Source organism: Tachyglossus aculeatus, chromosome Y3 (assembly GCF_015852505.1).
Source record: "Tachyglossus aculeatus isolate mTacAcu1 chromosome Y3, mTacAcu1.pri, whole genome shotgun sequence".
Classification (NCBI taxonomy): Eukaryota; Metazoa; Chordata; class Mammalia; order Monotremata; family Tachyglossidae; genus Tachyglossus; species Tachyglossus aculeatus.
The window spans coordinates 3,107,343-3,129,399 of NC_052095.1; the positions used below are offsets into that span (position 1 = coordinate 3,107,343).

At 41.5% G+C, this 22,057-nt stretch overlaps 1 protein-coding gene across 3 annotated transcripts in view; it reads left to right on the forward strand.

Annotated features, from left to right (window-relative positions):
* The window catches only part of LOC119946748 (A-kinase anchor protein 8-like), a 110,091-nt gene that overhangs the window by 27,500 nt on the left and 60,534 nt on the right, over positions 1-22,057 (forward strand). For all 3 annotated transcript variants that reach the window (XM_038768186.1, XM_038768184.1, XM_038768185.1), the window contains exon 2: positions 12,947-13,018. In XM_038768186.1, the coding sequence (XP_038624114.1) occupies positions 12,947-13,018 (72 nt within the window). The remainder of the gene's footprint in view (positions 1-12,946; positions 13,019-22,057) is intronic.

Sequence of the window (22,057 nt, forward strand, 5' to 3'; positions counted from 1 at the left end):
CTTCCCATGGCATCTACCTCACCTCACTACACTACTCTTCTACTACATCCTAGCCTGCACACTTGGTTTCTCTAATGAGGAACAGGACGAGAAGCAGCATGGCCTAGTGGAAAGAGCACAGGCCTGGAAGTCAGAGGTCATGGGTTCTAATCACAGCTCTGCCACATGTCTGCTGTGTGACCCTGGTCAAGTCACTTAACTTCTCTGTGCCTCTGTTACTTCATCTGTAAAATGAGAATCAAGATTGTGAGCCCCTTGAGAGACAAGGACTATGTCCAACTTGATTACCAAGTATCTACCCCAGAGCTTAGAACAGTGTTTGGCATATAGTAGGCACTTAATAAATACTACCATTATTATTATTAACACTAACCGTCTCACAGTACGTTGATCTCATCTATCTCGCTGCTGACCTCTCCCCCACATCCTGCCCCTGGCCTAGAACAGATTATTGCTCTCCCCTACTTCAAAACCATATTGAAGGCACATCTCCTCCCAGAAGCCTTCCCTGACTAAGCCCTTCTCTCCTCTTCTCCTACTCCCTTCTGCACTGCTCTTGCTCCTTCATTCATCCTCCTTCCCATCCCCAAAATACATGTTTATATATTCTGTTGTATTTTCAATAGTATATATAAATATATCTACTTATAGCTGTTATTTACTTATGTATTTCCTTATTTATATCAATATCTTTATCCCCCGCTAGACTGTAAGCTCGTTGTGGGCAGGCATATGTCTGTTATTATATTGTGCACATCCAAGTTCCTAGTGCAGTGCTTTGCACACAGTAAGTGTTCAGTAAATATGGATGGATGGGTGAATGGACAGATGGACAGACGGACGGACGGACCACTGTGTTTTGTTAGTGGAATGATTTTAAATTCTCAATCAACCAGTGGTATTTTTCGAGCACTTATTCTGCAAGTACCATATTAAGTGCTTGGAAGAGTACAATACAACAGAATTGGTGGATATGTTTCCTGACCAAAAGGTGCTTAAAATCTAGAAGGGGAGCTTACAATCTAGAGGCAGCATTCCTTCCAGACAAAAATGTGGCTAATCCAAACAAGTTACTAGTAAGAGAGGTGTAGGAAAGAAATAAATAGAAACTAAAGGCAAATTTTTGCTACTCTGGAAAACCATTTCTGATCAACACAACATTTGAAGGGTTTACAGCACTGAATAAAAATAATAATAAATGTGGTATTTGTTAACCACTTAAACTGTATGCTAAGCACTGGGATGGATACAGACAAATTGGATTGGACACAGTCCCTGGCCCAAATGGTTCTCACAGTCTCAATCCCCATTTTGAAGAGGAGGGGACTGAGGTACAGAGAAGAGAAGTGATTTGTCCACGTTCACACAGGAGACATTTGTGGTGCAGAGATTAGAACCCATGACCTTCTAACTCCCAGGCCCATTTTTTATCCAGAATGCCGTGCTGAAATACATAGAAAACTGTAGCTTCTCAGGTACCACATTAAGAACTTTTTGTCACCTCTGCATTTCTCTACTTGAATATTTCTATTCAGATGAGTATATTCTGCTATGTAAAAAAATATAAAATATATTGCAATATATATTTATAATTTTAACATATATTTATGGAATACTGATTGTGAACCCCTCCGTATTTTTCCCTTCTGTATTTCTTTTTTTAATGTCTGTGATTATTATGTCTGTCTGTCTCCCTTCTAAATTGTAAGCTTCTTGAAGGTAGAGATCATGTATACTAATTTTATTTTCTCCCATACAGTAGGTCTTTAATAAACATTACTGAGTAGTTTAAGCTATCAGCGTGGAAATATTGTTTTTATATATTACTATTATGTAGACTGTAAGATCCTTGTGAGCATGGCAATATCAATCTACTCTATTGTATTGCACAGTACAGCATGGTGTAGTGGATAGAGCCTGGATCTGGGAGTAACAAGGACATACGTTTTAATCCTGGCTCTCACCCTTCTCTGCTCTGTGATCTTGGGCAAGTCACTTCCCTTGTCTGCCTCAATTATGTCATCTTCAGAATGGGGATGGAAACTGTGATTCCCAAGTCCAACCCAATTTACTTGTATCTACCAAGAGCTTAGTACAGTGCTTAGAACAGTGCATGGCACATAGTAAGCACTTAACAAATACCATCACTGTTATTACAGTTTCTGTCACATAATAAGTGCCTAACAAATACCATAATTACTATGATTATTACTTTTCTAAATGCTCGACTGGTGTGCTGCACACAGCAAGCACTCAGTAAATGCCATTGGTTAATTGATTGATTGATTAATTATGAGTTTTTGCAGGCTATTTCAGAAGTAGAATGTTGTGCTGCTGAGTTACTGTGTGACCTACAGTACTGATGAAGGCTTTGTCTAAATTAAGAAAGAAACAGCTTACTTCCTGTACCTAGATCCGTGGAAGCAGTGTTGCTTTATGGATAGAGCACTAGCCTAGGAGCCAGAGAACCTGTGTTCTAAGCCCGCTTCCTCCACTTCCCTGCATGTAACCTTAGGCATGTCCTTAACAGCTCTGTGCCTCAGTTTCCTTAACTGTAAAGTGGGAATTCAGTGCCTGTCCGATCTCCTGTATAGACTCTGAGCCCCATGTTGGACAGGGACTGTGCCTTCCCTGGTTAATTTGTATCTATCCCAGCTTTTAGGATGGTTGTCACATAGTAAGTGCTTAATTATGACCATATAATAGATTATATTCCTCTGCAAACTACTGAATTTGGTTGAATTTGGTTCATTATCAAGCTATTCATAGTATTTATTGAATTCCTACTTAGTAATTGTTGAATGTGTTAAGTATTTCTTACATCCCTAGGACATAAGAATCAGAATGGATACAATACCTCGTCCAAATTAGGTTCACAGTTTTAAGTAGGACAGGGAGTAATGGTGTTTAATCTCGGTTTTACAGAAGAGGAAACTGATGAACAGAAATCAGTCAGTGCTACTTGTTATTCAGGGAAGGCTTCCTGGAGGAGAGATAATTTCAGCAAGGTTTTAAAAGATGGGGAGGGTGGTGCTCTTTCAGAAGTGAAAAGGGAGGGATCTCCAGGCGACTGGAAGAGCCTAAGTAAGGATAACAAGAGACAAGGGTGGGACACATTGAGTGGGTTCAAAGCTGGAGTTGGGTGCAGCTGGTTTGTGAGGATAGGTAAGGAGGAAAGAAATGATTAAGTCCCTTTAATATAGTAAATGGCTTGTTCATGATAATGCAGCTCACAAGTGGCAGACCCACAATTAAAATCCAGATCACCTGGCTCTGTGATCTTTTCCCTAGGCCACAGAGCAGTACTTGAAAGGGGAGTTAAAAGTGTTATTAATTAAAGAGCTCTTCCCTCAAATTGCTTACAGCCTAGGGATTATATTTGTCAATCATACTTCTAGATTCATAGGATTTCTTGAAAATTTTAATGAAGGATTTTTGGCCCTGAAAATTTGGTAGCCAAGGATGTAGAAACCGTAATAATTTCTTAGTATGTTTTTACATTTTCCAGTGATACATGGAGTTATAGATGTTAGGTGTGATCCTCATTGGTCCATTTACTCTAAATGAGATGCAGTTAATTTGGTTTCTGCAAAACCTTAAAAATCTTACCAAAAATTTTGTATAGAACTATAGAGCTGTTTATTGCTTAATCTCATTTCAGGTTATTGGTGGGATTGAGAGATTTTTATTAATGGTAAGCAGAGATGCTTAGTAGTAGGCAGCAATAGATAAAATAATAAGGTCCAGTGAATAGGTTAATTTGAAAGGAGGGAGGCATGTGAACTGAGGATTTAATGGGTGAAGACTGAGAAGAAGAAGCTAGGAGAGGGCTTTGATTGACTTAAAATCACTTATCAGGAATTTGTATAGTATGGAAAGAGAATGGGCAGTCGGAAATTTTTGAGGAAAGGGGGCATGTATGCAGAATGAAGTTTTTGAAAAATTATCCAGACATTAGAGTGCTCTCTAGATCAAAGACAGCTAGAGTTAGAGAGATCAGCAAAGAGGTGGTTGTATAAGTCATGCCAGAATTTGACAAGGATTAGGATTAGAGGGCAATATATGGAGTTGTTATAGAGGAAGAAACAACATGATTTTGTGAAAGATGTAATGTGGGGGTTGAAAGAGAGAGAAAAGTCAAGGGTAATACCCAGTTAATGCCTCTGTAAACTAGTTTTATACAGGGATCATGTCTTCTAATTCTACTGGTATTGTCCCCAGTACTTAGTACAGTGTTCTGCACATAATAAGTACTCAATAAATACCACTGATTGATTATCCTCCTTGCTGACCACCCTGCCTCCTGTCCCTTCCCTTTCGTATTCTCACTTCATTCTGCTGCATGGATCATTTTTGAGAAAAAATGTTCGGTCCATGTCTGCCTACTCCTCAGAGATCTCCAGTGATGGCCTGTTCATCTTCCTGTCAGAAACCCCTTACCATCTACTTTTACAGACTAAACTAATGAGCCCCCAACTGTCTTGCCTTTCTGATTTCATACTACAACCCATCCCACACTTCACTCCTTTAACACCATTTTACTTGCTGTGGTCATTTGTTTTTCTTACTACTAACCCCTTGCCCTTGTCCTTTCCCTGGCCTGGAACTCCCTACTCATTCTTTGGTGACAGACCAACACTCTCCATCTTCAAAGCCCTACTAAATATACCTTCGCTTGAAGGCCTTCCTTACTAAGCCTTCATTTTCCCTATTTGCCTTTGCACCTTTTTCTGTCCCTTTAGCCACTTGATTGTTACCCTTTTCTAATCAATCAATCAATCATATTTACTGAGTGCTTACTGTGTGCACAGCACTGTACTAAGCACTTGGGAAGTACAAGTTACCCTATTCTAATCCCACAGAACTTCTGTACCTATCCATTCCCTCCTTCTGTTGTTTATTTGAATGTCTGTCTCCCCTCTGCACTATAAGCTCCTTTTGGGGAGGGAACATGTTGCCCAGCTCTATTGTGTTGCTTTTTCTGAAGCACCTTGTACCATGCTTGCACACAATAAACATTCAGTACTATTAATGATTGATTTGGGGGCATGTGAACTGAGGGGATTGTGATGTTATCAACAGTCAAGTAATGGTTACTGTATGCAGAACACTGTACTAAGCTCTTGGGAAATTACCATACAGCAAACTGATAGAATTATCCCTGCCAATAATTAGCTTAAAGTAAGCATTAAAACATTAAAACAAATGTTAAACTAATAGTAATAATAAAAATTAACATATCTGTTAAGTGCTTACTTTGCACCAGGCACTGTACTAAGTGTTGGGGTGGGTACAGGAAAATCAGGATGGACACAATCCCTGTCCCACAGAGATAATAATAATGATAGCATTTATTAAGCGCTTACTTTGTGCAAAGCACTGGGGAGGTTACGAGGTGATCAGGTTGTCCCATGGGGGGCTCACAATTAATCCCCATTTTACAGAGAAGGTAACTGAGGCACAGAGAAGTTAAGTGACTTACCCAAAGTCACACAGCTGACATTGGTGGAGCTGGGATTGGAACCCATGACCTCTGACTCCAAAGCCCATGCTCTTTCCATTGAGCTACGCTGCTTCTCCGATCTCATACTCTCAATCCCCATTTTACAACTGAGACACAGAGAAGTGAATGGACTTGCCCAAAGCCGCACAGTAGACAAATGGTGGAGTCAGGATTAGAACCCAAGACCTTCTGCTTCCCAGGCCCATGCTCTATCCACTGTGCCGGGGTAGACTAATGATCTACCAGTGTTAGATTTTAAGGATATAAACATAAATGTACTTCGCTCCTCTGTAGCTAAACTTCTCACTGTAACTCCATCTCGCTGCTGACCTCTCGCCCACATCCTGCTTCTGGGCTGGAACGCCCTCCTCCTCAAATCCTACAGACAATTACTCACCCTACTTCAAAGCTTTTTTGAAGGAACACCTCCTCCAAGAGGAGTTCTGTAACTAAACGCTCCTTTCCTCTTCTTCCACTCCCTTCTGCATTTCCCTGACTTGCTCCCTTCCTTCAACCTCTCTCCCAGTTCCAAAGCAGATATGTATGTACATGTAATTTATTTAGTTATACTAATGCCTGTCTCCCCCTTTGGACTGTGAGCTCATTGTGGACAAGGACTGTGTGTATTTATTATTGTATTGTAACTCTCCCAAGCATTTAGTACAATGCTGTGTACACAGTAAGCTCTCAATAAATATGATTGACTGACTGACAGACTTCGGGGCTGGGATGACTTTTAAAGTGTTTAAGATGTACACAGCCAAATGCATAGGTGATGCAGAGGGGAGGGGAGGTAGGGGAAGTGAGGACTTGAAAGCCTCTTGAAGGAGATACGATTTTAATAAGGTTTTGAAGGTGGGAAGAATGGTCGTCTGAAGTGAAGACAGATTTCCAAGCCAGAAGAAGGATGAGGTAAAAGGATCAGTGTTGGAATAGAGAAGCAGCATGTCTAGTGCACTAAGCATGGGTCTGGGATTCAGAAGAACCTGGATTTGGGAAAGTTGCATAATTTTTTTGAGCCTCAGTTATCTCATCTGTAAAGTAGGGATTAAACTTGGGGGACATGGACTGTGTCCAGCTGATTAGCAGTATCTGCCCCAGCACTTAGTACAGTACCTGGCTCATAGGAGGAGCTAAACCTTGAAAAATAGTCAAGTTGAGAATAGAGAGATTGTTTATTAGAGAGATTGTTTGTTAGAGAAATTAAGTATGCTGATTGGATTGCAGTAGGAATCAGCAAGGTAAGCAGCAGTGGGAAGCAGCTTGGCTTAGTGGAAAATGCTTCCATTCGTTGTTTCTGACCCAATCAGCATTCCTCCTCTCCATCACTGAACCCTGGGTCTCCCAAGACAACATGGTCTCCCCTGCTGCTCTCTCCAGAAGGGGCCTCATGTTCTCCCACTCCCCCAAACTCATTGTGAAAGGAGGAAGTGTTGGTATCCTTCTAATACTACTAATAATAATGATGGTATTTGTTAAGCACGTACTATGTGCCAAGCACTGTTCTAAGCTCTGGGGTAGGTACAGAGAAATCAGGTTGTCCCCCATGTGTTCACAGTTTTCATCCTCATTTTACAGATGAGGTAACTGAGGCACAAAGAAGTTAAGTGAGTTGCGCAGTCACCCAGCTGACAAATGGCAGAGCCAGGATTAGAACCCATGACCCCTGACTTCCAAGCCCATTCTCTTTGCAAGTCACGCTGCTTCTCCTCGAACCCCAGTGCTGCTTTTGCGCCATCCCACCTCCCCCATCCTTTTTTTGCCCTTCCTTCGAAGCCCATATCATCTGCCTTTACAATCCACTCCAGATTTTAGTAATGGTTGTCTATTCATTCATTCATTCAATTGCATTTATTGAGCTTTTACTGTGTGCAGAGCACTGTACTAAGCACTTGGAAGGTACAAACCAGCACAGTCACTACCCAGCAGTGGGCTCACAGTTTAAAAGGGGGAGACAGACAAAAAACCCCAAAACAAGTAGACAGGTGTCAGTACCAGCAGAATAAATGGAATTATAGCTATATACACATCATTAATAAAATACGTTTATTTTACTGCTCCCCCCTCCCCCCAACCAGGTCCCACCTCCAACTTCATTAACCATTTTGGTCCCTTTTTCACATTCCTACTCTTTCTCCATACCTACTTAGATCCTTGGAAACTTCAATATCCACATAGATTAGATGCTCCTTATGTCCCTTCCACTGCCTGACATATCACTCCTCAACTCCACTGACCTCCTGCTTCTCCCCACCCCAACCATTCACCAGCTTGGACGCACACTCGATCTCATCAACTCTAGCTTCTGCACAGTCTCTACCCTTACCAACCCTGAAATTCCTGTATCTGACTACAACCTCTTCACCTGTCATCTTTCCTACACACCTCTTCCCCATAAGTCTGTGCTGTTCCCCTATAGAGACCTCCAATATTTGGACCCCATCAATTTTCTCAGATATCATGCCCCATTTAGCCTCCATACCCAAACTACCTTCCCTTGTTGACCACATTGATAGTCTCAGTACCACTGTCTCAACCAAACTGAACTCCCTCGTTCCCCTATCCCTTCTTCAGTCTTGTATCAGTAACCCCCAGCTGTGGATCAAATCAGGGCAGTTTCTATAGAGTGAAGGGGACAGAAGCCACATTGGAGGGGGTCAGGGAAAGAATCAGAGGAGAACTTCAGACAGCGGGTATAGACAACTTGCTCACCAAGTTTAGAGAGGAATAGTAGAGAGATTGGCTGATAACTATAGGGAGCTATGGGTTCAAGGGAGTTTTTTGGATAGGTGAGACAGAGGCATGTTTGAAAGCAGTGGGGAAGAAGCCATTGGAGAGGGAACAGTTAAAGATAGCACTTAGGGAGACAAGAAGGGACAGGGCAAGGGTTTTGATAAGGTGTGAAGTGATGGGGTTGGATGCACAGGTGGAGGGGCTGGAGATTGAGGGAGCAGGATATCTCCTGTAGAGATACTGCTAGGAAAGATGGGAGACTTGAAAAAGGGGCCAGAGAGGGGAGGGACTAGGTAGGGGCAGGGGAGATTTTCGGGAGATCATGCCTGGTAGTATGAATATTTTCAATAATGTAGGTGGCCAGGTCATTAAATACGGTTGAATTAGAGGCAAGGGATGGGAGTGGTGGGGGACAGGGGACAGTGAGGGCAGGGAATGTGTTTGCTTATTGTTATATTGCACTCTCCTAAGCACTTAGTGCGGTGCATACAGTAAGCAATCAGAATGAATGAATGAATGATTGATTTATTGATCGATCCATCAATCGATCATTGGGCCGGGATTCAGAGGATCTGGATTCTTACTGTGGCTACTCCACATATTTGCCATGGGACCTTCGGAGCCCTACCACAGAATTTCTTCTCCCACAGTTTCCACAACTACTGCTTGTGAAAATGTCCAACCTCTTCAACATGACTTCGCTCCTCTTTAGCATGCTCAGATCCTCTTGGCTGATGCCCTAACACCTCATGCTTAGTATGTCCCAAACTAAAGTCATCTTTTTTCTCGCCACTTCATTACTCTTCACTTTCTCATTCAACCCTGAATATTCAGTATGACAAAAAATCTATTTCTGTTGTTCCGTTTTCACGTCTCTAGAATGGGCCTTTTATTCTCCTTCCAAACTGCTAATATGCACATCCAAGCATTTATTCCACAATGAATATTACATCAGCTTCCTCGCCTTTGCTGCCTCCTGTCTCTCCCCATTCCAATCCTTATTTCACTCTGTGCCTAGATTTTTCTGAAAATTTGTTCAGTCCACATTCCTCAAAAACCTCCGAAGTTCTTTACTCTCTTCTGCATCAGAACAAAACTTCTTACTACTTTAATTCACTCAGTTTCTTACAGTGCTTTGTAAGCAGTTAGTAAATATGATTGATTGATCAATCAACTCAGTTTCCTACTTGTTTTTAATGGTATTTGTTAAGCATTTTACTAAGTATTGGTGTGGACACAAGCTACTCAAGTTGGAAACAGTCCGTGTTCCACATGGGGCTCACAATCAGTTTTACAACTTTGACTTCACTGACACTGTCCTCTCCTGCTTCTCCTTCTATCTCTCTGGCTACTCATTTTCAGTCTCTTCCACTGGCACTTCCTCTGCCTCCCATTCCCTAACTGTGGAGGTCCCTCAAAGCTCAGTACTGGGTCCCCGTCTATTCTCCATGTACAGCCACTCCTTTGGAGAATGCATTCACTTCCATGATTTGAACTATCATTTCTATGTATATATTCCCAAATGTACATTTTAGCCTGTACCTTTCTCTCCTTCTCTGCAGTCTCACACTTCTTCCTGCCTTCATGACATCTGTACTTGCATATCCTGCCAACATCTTTTTTTGTTGTTACTAAATACCTGCTATATCAAACACTGACTTCAAATTTAACAGGCCCAAAACTATTTGGTTCACCTTATCTTCCCACCCAAATCTTGTCTCATCCCACTTTTCCATCATTATAGACATCGCCACTAACCTTCCTAATATAATAATAATTGTGGTATTTTAGAGATCTTACAATTTTCCAGGTACTGTACTACACACTTGGCTGAATGCAAGCAAATCAGGTTGAACACCTCCCCCATCCTTTTTTTGCCCTTCCTTCGAAGCCCATATCATCTGCCTTTACAATCCACTATGGGCCTCACAGTTTCAATCTCCACTTTACAGATGCGATTTCAGAGCCCACAGAAGTGCAGTGACTTGTCCATGATCGTGCAGCAGACAAGTGGCAGAGGCAGGATTAGAACTCATGATCTTCTGATTCCCAGGCTTGTGATCTATCACAGCACTTAGAACAGTGCTTTGCATATAGTAAGCGCTTAATAAATGCCATCATCATTATTATTATTATTATCTATCCACTATGCCTTGCTGCTCCCTGTCCCACAAGCTGTAACCTTGGCATTATCCTCAACTCATTTCTCTCGTTTAACCCACACATTCAATCTGTCACCAAATCCTCTCAATTCAATTAGTCAATCAATGGTATTTATTTAGTGCCTACTATACACAGAGCACATTGCTAAGAATTTAGGAGATTACAACAGAATTAGCAGACATGTTCCATGCCCTTAATGAGATTACAGTCCTGAGGGGGAAACAGATATTATCATGAATAAATAAGCAGTTTAACCTTCATAACATGGGTAAAATGTGCCATTTCCTTTCCTTCTAAACTGCTTCTGTATTAATCCATGCACTTATCCTATTATAGCCTCCTTGCTGACCTCTCTGCCTCCTGTATCCCTGGTACTTTGCTCTGCTGCCCAGGTCATTTTCTTCAAAATATTTTAGTCCCTTCTGTCCCCACTCCTCAAAAACTTCCAGGGATTGCCCATCCACCTTTTTTTTAAAATGGTATTTATTAAATGCCTGCCATGTTCCAGGCAGTATACTAGGTGGGACACAGTCCATAACTCATGTAGGGTTCACAGTCTTAATCCCCAATTTACAGATGAGATTACTCAGGCTCAGAGAAGTTAAGCGACCATCCCAAGGCCATATAGCAGGCGAGTAGCAGAGCTGGGATTAGAAACCAGGTCCTTCTGATTCCTGGGCTTGTGCTGTCTCCAGTAGGCCACATTGCTCCATCACCTTTTCCACCTTCTTCAAACAGAAGCTCCGTACTGTCAGGTTTAAAACACTCAATCATCTCACCCTTCGTATTTTACTTCACTGTTATCCTGTTACGACTTTTATGACTCAGCTCACAAGCTTAACTCATCTATTGCCAACCTACTCACTGAACCTCCATCTTGTCTTTCTCTCTGCTGTTTCTTGTCCATGTCCTGCTTCTGGCCTGGAACTCTCGGTCTTTTCACATCTGACAGATGATCACTCTTCTCACCGTCAGAAGTTCATTAGAAACACATCTTCAAGTGGCCTAACCTGACTAAGCCCTCATTTCCTCTTCTCCTACTCAGTCATTTTACTCATATCTTGATCCGGTCTATCTTGCTGTTGATCCTCACCCATGTCCTGCCAGTGCCTTAGAAGTCTCCTTTCATATTCATATTCACTAATGCTCCTGTCTTAAAAGTCGTACTAACGTGTACTAAACCCACACATCTCCTTTTCTAGAGGCAGTGTCACACTAAGCCCTCATTCCTCTTCTCCCACTTCCTTCGTCATCATCGTCATCATCAACAGTGTTATTTATTGAGCACTTTCTGTATTAACAGCACTTTACTAATTGTTTGGGTGAGTTCCTTCTGCATTACCCTCACACTTGAATTTGTACCCATTATTCACCCTACCCTCAGCCCTACAGCAAAAATTCGTAATTTATTTATATTAATGTCTGTCTCCCCTTCACCACTCCCCCATAAACCATGAACTCCATGGAGCAGGGAATGCGACTACTAACTTTGTTATATTTTTCTCTCCCAAGCACTTAGTACAGAGCTCAGCACACAATAAATGCTCAATAAATGACTGACTGATTGATTGATTACCAAAGGAGTGAATATCCATTGAGACAATGAAGGGTTTGAGTTCAATCAAAGAGTAGAAACCAGAGGAAGAACTAGTGAGTGTATGAAATTCTGTATTTCCTCTTCTAGACTGTAAATTTCTATGGGCAGAGAACATGAATACTAACTCTCATTGTTATATAATACTCTCCCAAGTGCTTAGTACAGTACTGTGTACACAGTAAATGCTCAATAAATATGATTGATTGATTCTAGGATCTTTCGTTTCCCCTACGTACTCCCCCTTCTGCATTGTCTTTGTTTTTAGATCTGTACCTGCAAGCACTTTCACCCCACCCTCTATTTACCCTCACCCTGAGCTTTCAGTATTTATATACATAACTTTACACTCTACCATTTGCCCTGTCTGCAATTTATTTTAGTGTGTTTCTCCTTTAGAGTGTAAGGTTGTTGTGGGTAGGGATCATGTCTGCCGGCTCTATTGTAGTGTATTCTCCCAAGGACAAAATGTGTTGCTTTCTGCACAGTAAGTATCAATAAATACATTTGATTGATTGGTGTAACTGTAACAGGAAATATACATTTATATGTCTGACTTCAGTATTCTTTCCACAAGGGAATAGAATTTCCTTCATTAAATTTCACAAAGAAATTACATGTAGTCTAGTGAGCCCTTATTGAATATAGACTATTCAGCCTGAATTTTAAGCTTACTAATGTCCTAGGTGTGGATAATTTTAGGCCAAATTCACAGTTCATAATTGGCTGAGTTTCTGAGACAAACAAGGGTATAAGTAATTACACAGAAGATGTTTCTTTTTTTCTTCCTTTGAGAATTATAATTTGGGGTGTAAGCTCATAATAATCTTGATAGCATGCTAGAAAGAGTGCCTTCCAGTGTTGGAGGGGGCATGGCTTTATTAATCTTGTGCATTTTGTATAATTATTGTATAATTTATTTGTAGGAATAACATTATTTTCCATATCTGTAGGCTTTGTCCAAGGAACTGAAACCACTTTGCAGTCTACATTCTCTGATACAACTCAGCCCACCTCTGATTATGGTAAGTTTGGGGTCCCTCATTTGAAACTGGTTCATGGAGCCAGCCCCTTGTCCTCAGTTCCCATAAGAGTGGGCAGCAGAACAAAGAGTAGTACGGATACTAAAGTCTTAGCTCTCAGAAGGTGAACATTGATAATTTAAGTATAAAATAATTTGTGCACTCTAACAGTAGTATTTAACATTACATTTTGGAGAGCACTTTGCTAAGTCTTAGACGTGTACAACAGAAAGAAAGAATGTACTCCATGTTCCCAAGAAACAAAACAAAACCTATCTACTACACTGTTAAAATAAATCAAATGAATGGGTAGATATGTGTGAATACAAGGAGGGTATAAAAATTTTATGGATGTTGGCATTCACTCATGATGAAGGTGATGATGATATTTGTTAAGTGCTTACTATGTGCCAGGTACTGTTCTGAGTGCTGGGGTAGGTACAGGTTAATTAGATTGTCCCACGTGGGGCTCCCAGTTTTCATCCCCATTTTACAGATGAGGTAACGAGGCACAGAGAAGTTAAGTGACTTGCCCAAAGTAACACAGCTGACAAATGTCGGAGCCAGGATTAGAACCATGACCTCTGACTCCCAAGCCCAGGCTCTTTCCACTAAGCCATGCCGCTTCTCTAGATGTGGCTCATTATACTGGGAAATTAACTGGGGGAAGTTTACAGGGATAGGTACCTAAGAACCTAAGTACTCATTTTACCCCCTTTCTCTATAGCACTTAATGCGCATATTTTTCAACTCAGTTGCTTCACCTGCATGTAATTTATTTTAATACCTGTCTCTCTTATATAGCCTCCTTGAATGTAGGGATCATGTGTCCAAAACATAATTCCTTATTTTCCCTGTCCTCTTATCTTTCCTATTGCTGTAGACAACACCACAGTCCTGCCTGTCTCATAAGCCCAAAGTCTTGGCATCATCCTCAGCTCATACAAACTACATATTCTGTGTCACCAGATTCTGTCAGTTCTGCCTTCACGACATTGCTAAAATCCACCCTTTCCTCTCCATCCAAACTGCTACCACAGTGATCAAAGCACGTATCCTGTCCTGCCTTGATTACTGTATCAGCCTCCTTGCTGACCTCCCCACCTCCTGTTTCTCCCCACTCCAGTGTATACTTCACTCTGATGCATGGATCATTTTCTAAAAAACTGTTCAGCCCATGTTTCCCTGCTCCTCAGGAGCCTTGAGTGGTTGCCCATTCACCTCCGCATCAGAAAGAAACTCCATACCACCAGCTTTAAAGCACTCAATTGGTTTGTTCCCTCTACCTTACCTCACAGATCTCCTACTACAGCCCAGCCTACACAGTTCACTCCTCTATCTCCAGCTTGCCCTTTGTGTCACAGTCTCAGCTATCTCACCACTGATCCCTCTCCCAAGCCTTCTGTCTTGTCTGGAACTCCCTCCCACTGCATATACAATAGACCACCACTCACCCTACCGTCAAAGCATTATTAAGGGCACATCTCATCCCTGAAGCTTTCCCCAATTATTTCCTCTTTTTCTTTGCTCACGTTCCCTTCCATGTCGTCTGTGCATTTAGATCTGTGACCTTTGGCTATTTGGCATCCTCCTCCACCCTCAGGCCCATAGCACTTCCCATATATGTCCGTGATTTATTTATTTATATTAATGTCTGTCTCCCCCTCTAATAATAATAATGATGATGGCATTTATTAAGTATTTACTATGTGCAAAGCACTATTCTAAGTACTGGGGTGGCTCACAGTCTTCATCCCCATTTTAGAGATGAGGGAACTGAGGCACAGAAAAACGAAGTAGCCTGCCCAAAGTCACACAGCTGAGAAGTGGCAGGGGCGGGATTAGAATCCGTGAACTCTGACTCCCAAGCCCTTGCTCTAATTAGTAAGCTCCTAATTAGCTCAATGTGGGTAGGGAACATGTCTTTCAATTTGTTTACTCTCCCAACCACGTAGTACAGTGCTCTGCACATTGTAAGCACTCACTAAATTCCATTGAATATTTTAGTGATTGATTACTGTACTCTTCCAAGTACCTTGTATAGCGGTCAGAACAGTATAAGCACTTCATAAATTCTGCTTCACCCCCGACTTTCCCATCTCAGTGGATTTATTGAAGAATTTTAATTTCATTCATTCACTCAATCATATTTATTGAGCGCTTACTGTATGCAGAGCACTGTACTAAGCACTTGGAAAGTACAAATGGGCAACATATAGAGATGGTCCCTACCCAACAACAAGCTCACAGTCTAGAAGGGGGGAGACAGACAAAAAAAAACCCAAAACAAGTAGATAGTGTTGATACCATCAGAATAAATAGAATTATAGTTATATACATATCACTAATAAAATTAGTATAGTAAGTATGTACAAATAAATAGAATAATAAATATGTACAAATACATGCAAGTGCTGTGAGGAGGGGAAGGAGGTGGGGGGAGGAATTTGGAGAGAACTGCAGCAGGGAAAAAGTGTGAATGTGGGGTGGAGACAGGAAAGCAGGGTAGATACAGCAAAACGGCTGCCTTAGAAGGAACTAAGATTGAAAGTTGAGGAATAATGGTTGAAAAGAGTAAATAAGAGCAGAGGCAAGGATGCTGGGTGGCCTACTGGAAAGAGCCCAGGACTGTATGCTGTTTGACCTTGTGCAGATTTGTTTCTTTGTGCCTCAGGTTCCTCATGTTTGTAAAATGGTGATTTAATGCCCTGTGTGACAGGGACTATGCCTTATCAGATAATTTTATACATACCTCAGTGCTTATTACAATGCTTGGCACATAGTGAATGCTTAACAAATACCACAAGTCAAGTAAGATGTGGTTTTGAGTTGAAGAAGCTTCAGAAAAATGATCTGTAGGTGTGACATGTAGTATAGGTTGTAATGATGAGGTTGGGAGAACAGTAAAAAGGCCTTTAGCTGAGGCAGTAATAATAATAACTATGGTATTAGTTAAGGGCTTATTGTGTGCCAAGCACTGAGCTAAGCATTGGGGTTGATATAGGGTATTCAGGTTGGACACAATCTTTGTCCCACAAGTGACTCACAGTCTAAATAGAGGGAGTAGTATTTAATCCCCGTTTTCCAGATGAGGAAAATGAAACACATCGAAGTAAAGTAACTTGCCCAAGGTCACAAAGCAGACAGCTGGCCGACTTGGTGTTAGAACCCATATCCTCTGATTTTCAGGCCTGTTCTGTATCCTGTAAACCATGCTGCAGGGTGGAAAGCAAAAGTGGGGGTCTAGGATATGTGGTATGAGCAGATATGGAGGGAGTCAAGGAGATAGAGAGGAACTGGAACAGTGGGTGCATGAGAGACTGAAAATGAGAGCAATTGAAATGAGTGAATGAATGAGGGAGATGAGCAAAGGACAGTGCTGTAGTTACAGTCATGTGAGAGAGAATGATGTGTGATAGGAAAGTCAGCGGGAAGACAGGGTTTGCATTGAAAGATGAGAGGTTTGGTTTTGGACAAGTTAAGTTTGAAGCGTTGATGAGATATCCAAGTAGAGATGTCTTGATGGCAGAATGAAATGTAAGACTGCAGAGAAGGAGAGGTCAGGACTGGAGATGCAGTTTTGGGAATCATGTATAGGGAGATGGTAGTTGAAGCCATAGGAGTGAATGAGTTCTCCAATCAGTTAGTGAATTAAAGTGCATCAGCCTCCTTTCTGATCTCCCAGCCTCTTGCCTCTCCCCACTTTAATCCATACATCACTCTGCTGCCTGGTTGTTCTTTTACAAAAACGTTCAGGGTATGTCATACTTCTCCTCAAAAATCTCCAGTCGTTGCCTGTCATCCTCTGTACTGAACAAAAACTCCTCAGTATTGGCTTCGAAACTCTCCCTCTTTTTGCCCCTTCTTATTTCACCTCCGTTCTCTGTTTCTACATCCCAGCCTGCGCACTCCGCTCCTCTGGTGCCGCTAACTCCGCACTGTGTTCTTGTTTGTCCAGCCGTTGACCCCTGGACCACGTCCTACCTCTGGCTTGGAACGCATTCCCTCCTCGCATCCGCCAAACAATCACTCTTCCTCTCTTCAAAGCCTTACTGAAGGCTCACTTCCTCCAAGAGGCCTTCCCAGACTTAGCCCCCTTTTCTTCAGCTCCGTGTCTCTTCCATGTCACCTCAGTTTCCTCCCTTTTCTCTTTTCCTCACTGCGCCCCACAGCACTTAGGTATATATGTATAATTCTGTGTATTTATATTGATGCCTATTTATTTGTTTTGATATCTGTCCCCCCCCATTCTTCACTTGCCCAATGCAAGTGCTTAGTATGGTGTTCTGCACACAGTAAGCGCCCAATAAATATGATTGAATGAATGAAAATTACAAAGCAAGATTAAATGACTAAAATTGCTGTGGCTAGGTTCCAGGATCTCTTGTCGGCAGAGGTTTTTTTACTTTTTCCTCTCCTCCTCATCCTTCCTTCCCCTCCCCACAGCACTTGTGTATATTTGTACATATTTATTACTCTATTTATTTTATTAATGATGTGTATATAGCTATAATTCTATTTATTCTATTGGTATTGACACCTGTCTACCTGTTTTGTTTAGTTGTCTGTCTCCCCCTTCTAGACTGTGAGCCCACTGCTGGATAGGGACCGTCTATATGTGTTGCCGATTTGTACTTCCCAAGTGCTTGGTCTAGTGCTCTGCACACAGTAAGCACTCAAATACGACTGATTGAATGAATGAATGAATTTTTTAAAAAATAATCCCAAAATAACAACAGCAACAAAATCAATCAATTCAATCAATCGTATTTATTGAGCACTTACTGTGTGCAGAGCACTGTACTAAGTGCTTGGGAAGTACAAGTTGGCAACATATAGAGATGGTCCCTACCCAACAGTGGGCTCACAAAAAAGGTACTTGCTCCTTTCCCTTCAAGTTAAACAGGGGAGTAGGGTATCTTTTATCCAGTTAAAACTGTTGGTCCAGAGGGCATGCTCCAGCAAAGCAACCGTCAGCCACCATTCCTTTTCTCTCTGTGACTAATCTGCTGGACAGTGCATGGGTAAACTGGCATCTCACATTGCTCTTATTCTAAAGGGAAGATGACAGAGTTTGAATCTCCAATATGGTGGTTTTAGGGAATGATTCACACCCATCAGTCTATGAACTCTGTCTTGGCTCTACCACTTGCCTGCTGTCAGATCTTGGGCAAGTCACAACTTTTCTGTGTCTCATTTTCCTCCTCTGCAAAATGAGGATTAAATTCCCTCTCCTTTAGACTGAGAGTCCCATATGGTACAGGGGCTGTGTCTGACCTGATAGGTTATCTTGGAGATACCCCAGTGCTAGGTACAGTGTTTGGTACATACTAAGCATTTAACAACTTACACAATAATAGTAATTATTATTCTTCTGTAAATCAGTTCTAGAGAGCAGCTATTTTGTACTTGGGACTTGAGGCTCTGAAACATTGAGTCTGAGGCCTGTGCCATGTCCACCTCTTCTCCAGGACATGGTCCATATGCACATTGGACTTTTCAAATTCATTTACGTGGGTTGGTTTACTTGTGGTCCTGAAGAGAGAGGATTGGATTAAATGGCCATCCCTAGTCATTGCCCTTATGTTTTTAATATAAACCATGGAAAACAGTGTGTTTTGTATAATGAAAATCTTACGTTACCAACAAAGTTGTGTAGCTTCCAGTTGTTCATACATGATGGTACTCTTTCTGTAGTTGCATAATTTAAAAGTATAACTGTTAAGTATTGATTCATCAAATTCTGGGCCTGTGTTAATTGACATGGTTGAACCTAGCATAAGGTGAAGAGACTGTCTTTGTCCCACTGGCTGGTTCTTTAAGCCTTGGGGTAGCTTACGTGATCAGAATCAGCAGTATTTATTAAGCACCTATTCGGCAGAGTAGTTAGTGTATCATCATCATCATCAATCGTATTTATTGAGCACTTACTATGTGCAGAGCACTGTACTAAGCGCTTGGGAACTACAAATTGGCAACATATAGAGACAGTCCCTACCCAACAGTGGGCTCACAGTCTAAAAGGGGGAGACAGAGAACTAAACCAAACATACTAACAAAATAAAATAAATAGAATAGATATGTACAAGTAAAATAAATAAATAAATAAATAAATAAATAGAGTAATAAATATGTACAAACATATATACATATATACAGGTGCTGTGGGAAAGGGAAGGAGGTAAGATGGGGGGGATAGAGAAGGGAACGAGGGGGAGAGGAAGGAAGGGGCTCAGTCTGGGAAGGGTCTCAGTCTGAGACCTCCTGGAGGAGGTGAGCTCTCAGTAGGGCCTTGAAGGGAGGAAGAGAGCTAGCTTGGCGGATGGGCAGAGGGAGGGCATTCCAGGCCCGGGGGATGACGTGGGCCGGGGGCCGATGGCGGGACAGGCAAGAACGAGGCACGGTGAGGAGATTAGCGGCAGAGGAGCGGAGGGTGCGGGCTGGGCTGTAGGAGAGAAAGGAGGTGAGGTAGGAGGGGGCGAGGTGATGGAGAGCCTTGAAGCCCAGGGTGAGGAGTTTCTGCCTGATGCGCAGATTGATTGGTATTAGTGTATTAGATCCTATGGTTAGTCAAAAATACATTAAACAAGCTGCAACTCTCACCTTCCATTGGATACTTGGCTTCTCAGTTTTGGAGGACATTTGACATTTAGTAACCTTAAATATCTTGGGAAGTGCCTGTTTTACAAATGAAACAATTTTATTGGGTCATTGGTTGTTGTGACTCTCCATTAACATTTTCTTAACTTTTCTAGTAGTAACTTGCTGGGCTTTGCAAGACTTGGGCCTTGCCACACAAAGAAGACTGATTTAGGATATGAAAGAATTGCTTTAATTCAACAGAGATCATGGTGTCTTTCCATCCCTAGAAGTAAGATAGGTCCTGTAGCTAGACTTGTCCATAGATTTGAAAGTGATGATGCCAGGGAGGAGACTTGCAGACATGAATGTGAGTGTTTTTGAAAGAGGATCTCTTGCACATCCGACTTGTACTTCCCAAGTGCTTAGTACAGTGCTCTGCACACAGTAAGCACGATTGAATTGAATGAATGAATGTAAGCCTGGTGTGAGCTGGGATTGTCTGTTGCTGAATTGTACTTTCCAGGCGCTTTCTACAGTTCTGTGCACAAAGTAATCACTCAAACAGTGTGGCTTAGGGGAAAGAGCATGGGCTTGGGAGTCAGAGGTCATGGGTTTTAATCACGGCTCTGTCACTTGTCAGCTATGTGACTTTGGGCAAGTCACTTAAATTCTCTTTGTCTCAGTTACCTCAACTGTAAAATGGAGATTGTGACTGTGAGCCCCACATGGGACTACCTGATTAGCCTTTATTTTCCCCAGCTCTTAGAACAGTTCTTGGCACATAGTAAGTGCTTAACAAATACCATTATTGTTATTATAAATATGATTGAATGAATGAATGAATGAGTGAATGTTTACTACCGGCAGAGCACAATTCAAAGTGGTAGGGAGATTAGAACATATAAGTGTTGGTAGACATGTTCCCTGCTCATAAGAAGTTTACAGTCTAGAGGGGAAAGCAGACATTAATGTAAATTAAGTAAATAATGGGCATGTTCATTATCAACCAATCAGTGGTACTTATTGAGTGCTTATTTTGTACAGAGCACTGTAATAAATGCTTGGGAGTGTACCCTACAACAAAATCAGTGTTCACTTTACCTGCCCATAACAAGCTTACAGTATAGAAGGGAAGACAAACATTAATACAAATAAATTAATTGTGGATATGCATAATTAAGGGCAGTCTGTGACATTTACGAAAGTTTTCTCCAGCACCACATTTCAAAAGAATTGATGTTCTTTCTATCCTATTTTTTCACTGTCAAGCTTTCAGATCCGTACTACATTGTCACTGGAAGCACCATAGTATTGACAGTTTGTATTTTTATGGGAATTGTTACATCAGCGCATTTAATGACTTTCCTAGGCTCTTCATAGGAAGTCTTCCCTATTAATCTTTGGCATATTTCTTGACCTGGATTTCATTTATTGCTGATTATCGATCTCAGAAGAGAAAAATTGTCAACTAATTCAGTCTTCATCCACTACAAATGTGTTTAAACTTCCAGTTGTCATGGTCTTTGTTTTCTTGACATTCAAATGTAGGCTCATCTGTTTGCTCTGTTCCTTAGCGTTTAATAATAAGCCCTTCTAATCTTCACTTTCTGCTAGTAGGGTACTACCATCAGTATAATGAAGGTTGTTTATATTTTACTGTAGCATCCTGTTCTGCCTACAGGTTCGACAGCACTTAACAACAATAATAACAATAATAATAATAACCCATATCCTTATACTCTGCCACATCTCCCATATATGATAACAACAATAATTGTAGTGTTTTTAAAGAACTTACTGTGTGCAAGCCCTGTTTTGAAGTGTTGGGGACAAATAAATTATTTCAGCACACTCCTCAACACATTTTCTACTACTAAAGCCTAGTCTCTGCAAATCATGTAAAAACTCCCCAAATGTGAAATCATGGTACTTGAACCAACTATTGAAGATTTCACTGCAGGTAGTCAGAGCCATGACGAATGGAAAAACACCTGCACCCAATGGCATGCCTACTGAGATCTTCAAACATGGTGAGGAGATCCTCCTCAGACACTTCCTTAGCTGTTCTATAACATGCATCCCTGAGGATCCACCATGTATATTATCTTCAAAACAAAAGGCAGAAGATCAGATTATGCAATTATTGAAGTAGCTCACTGGTCTTCACTGACAGTAAAATCCCTCCTGGCTATCCTCCTGGGATGGGTATTAAAGAATAGCATTAACTAAACTCTCCTGGAATCAGAGGTTGGCTTCAATAACAGATTAACACAGATGGCATTATCTTTGCTGTGAGTCATGTTCAGGAAAAGTGCAGGGGATAACACCATATATTGTACTCTTCCAAGTACTTAATACAGTGCTGTGCAGTGCTGTAATACAGTCTTGTCTTGTCTTATGCCATCGAGTTGTCTCTGACCCGTAGTGACGACCGAGGACACATCTCTCCAAGCACGCCCC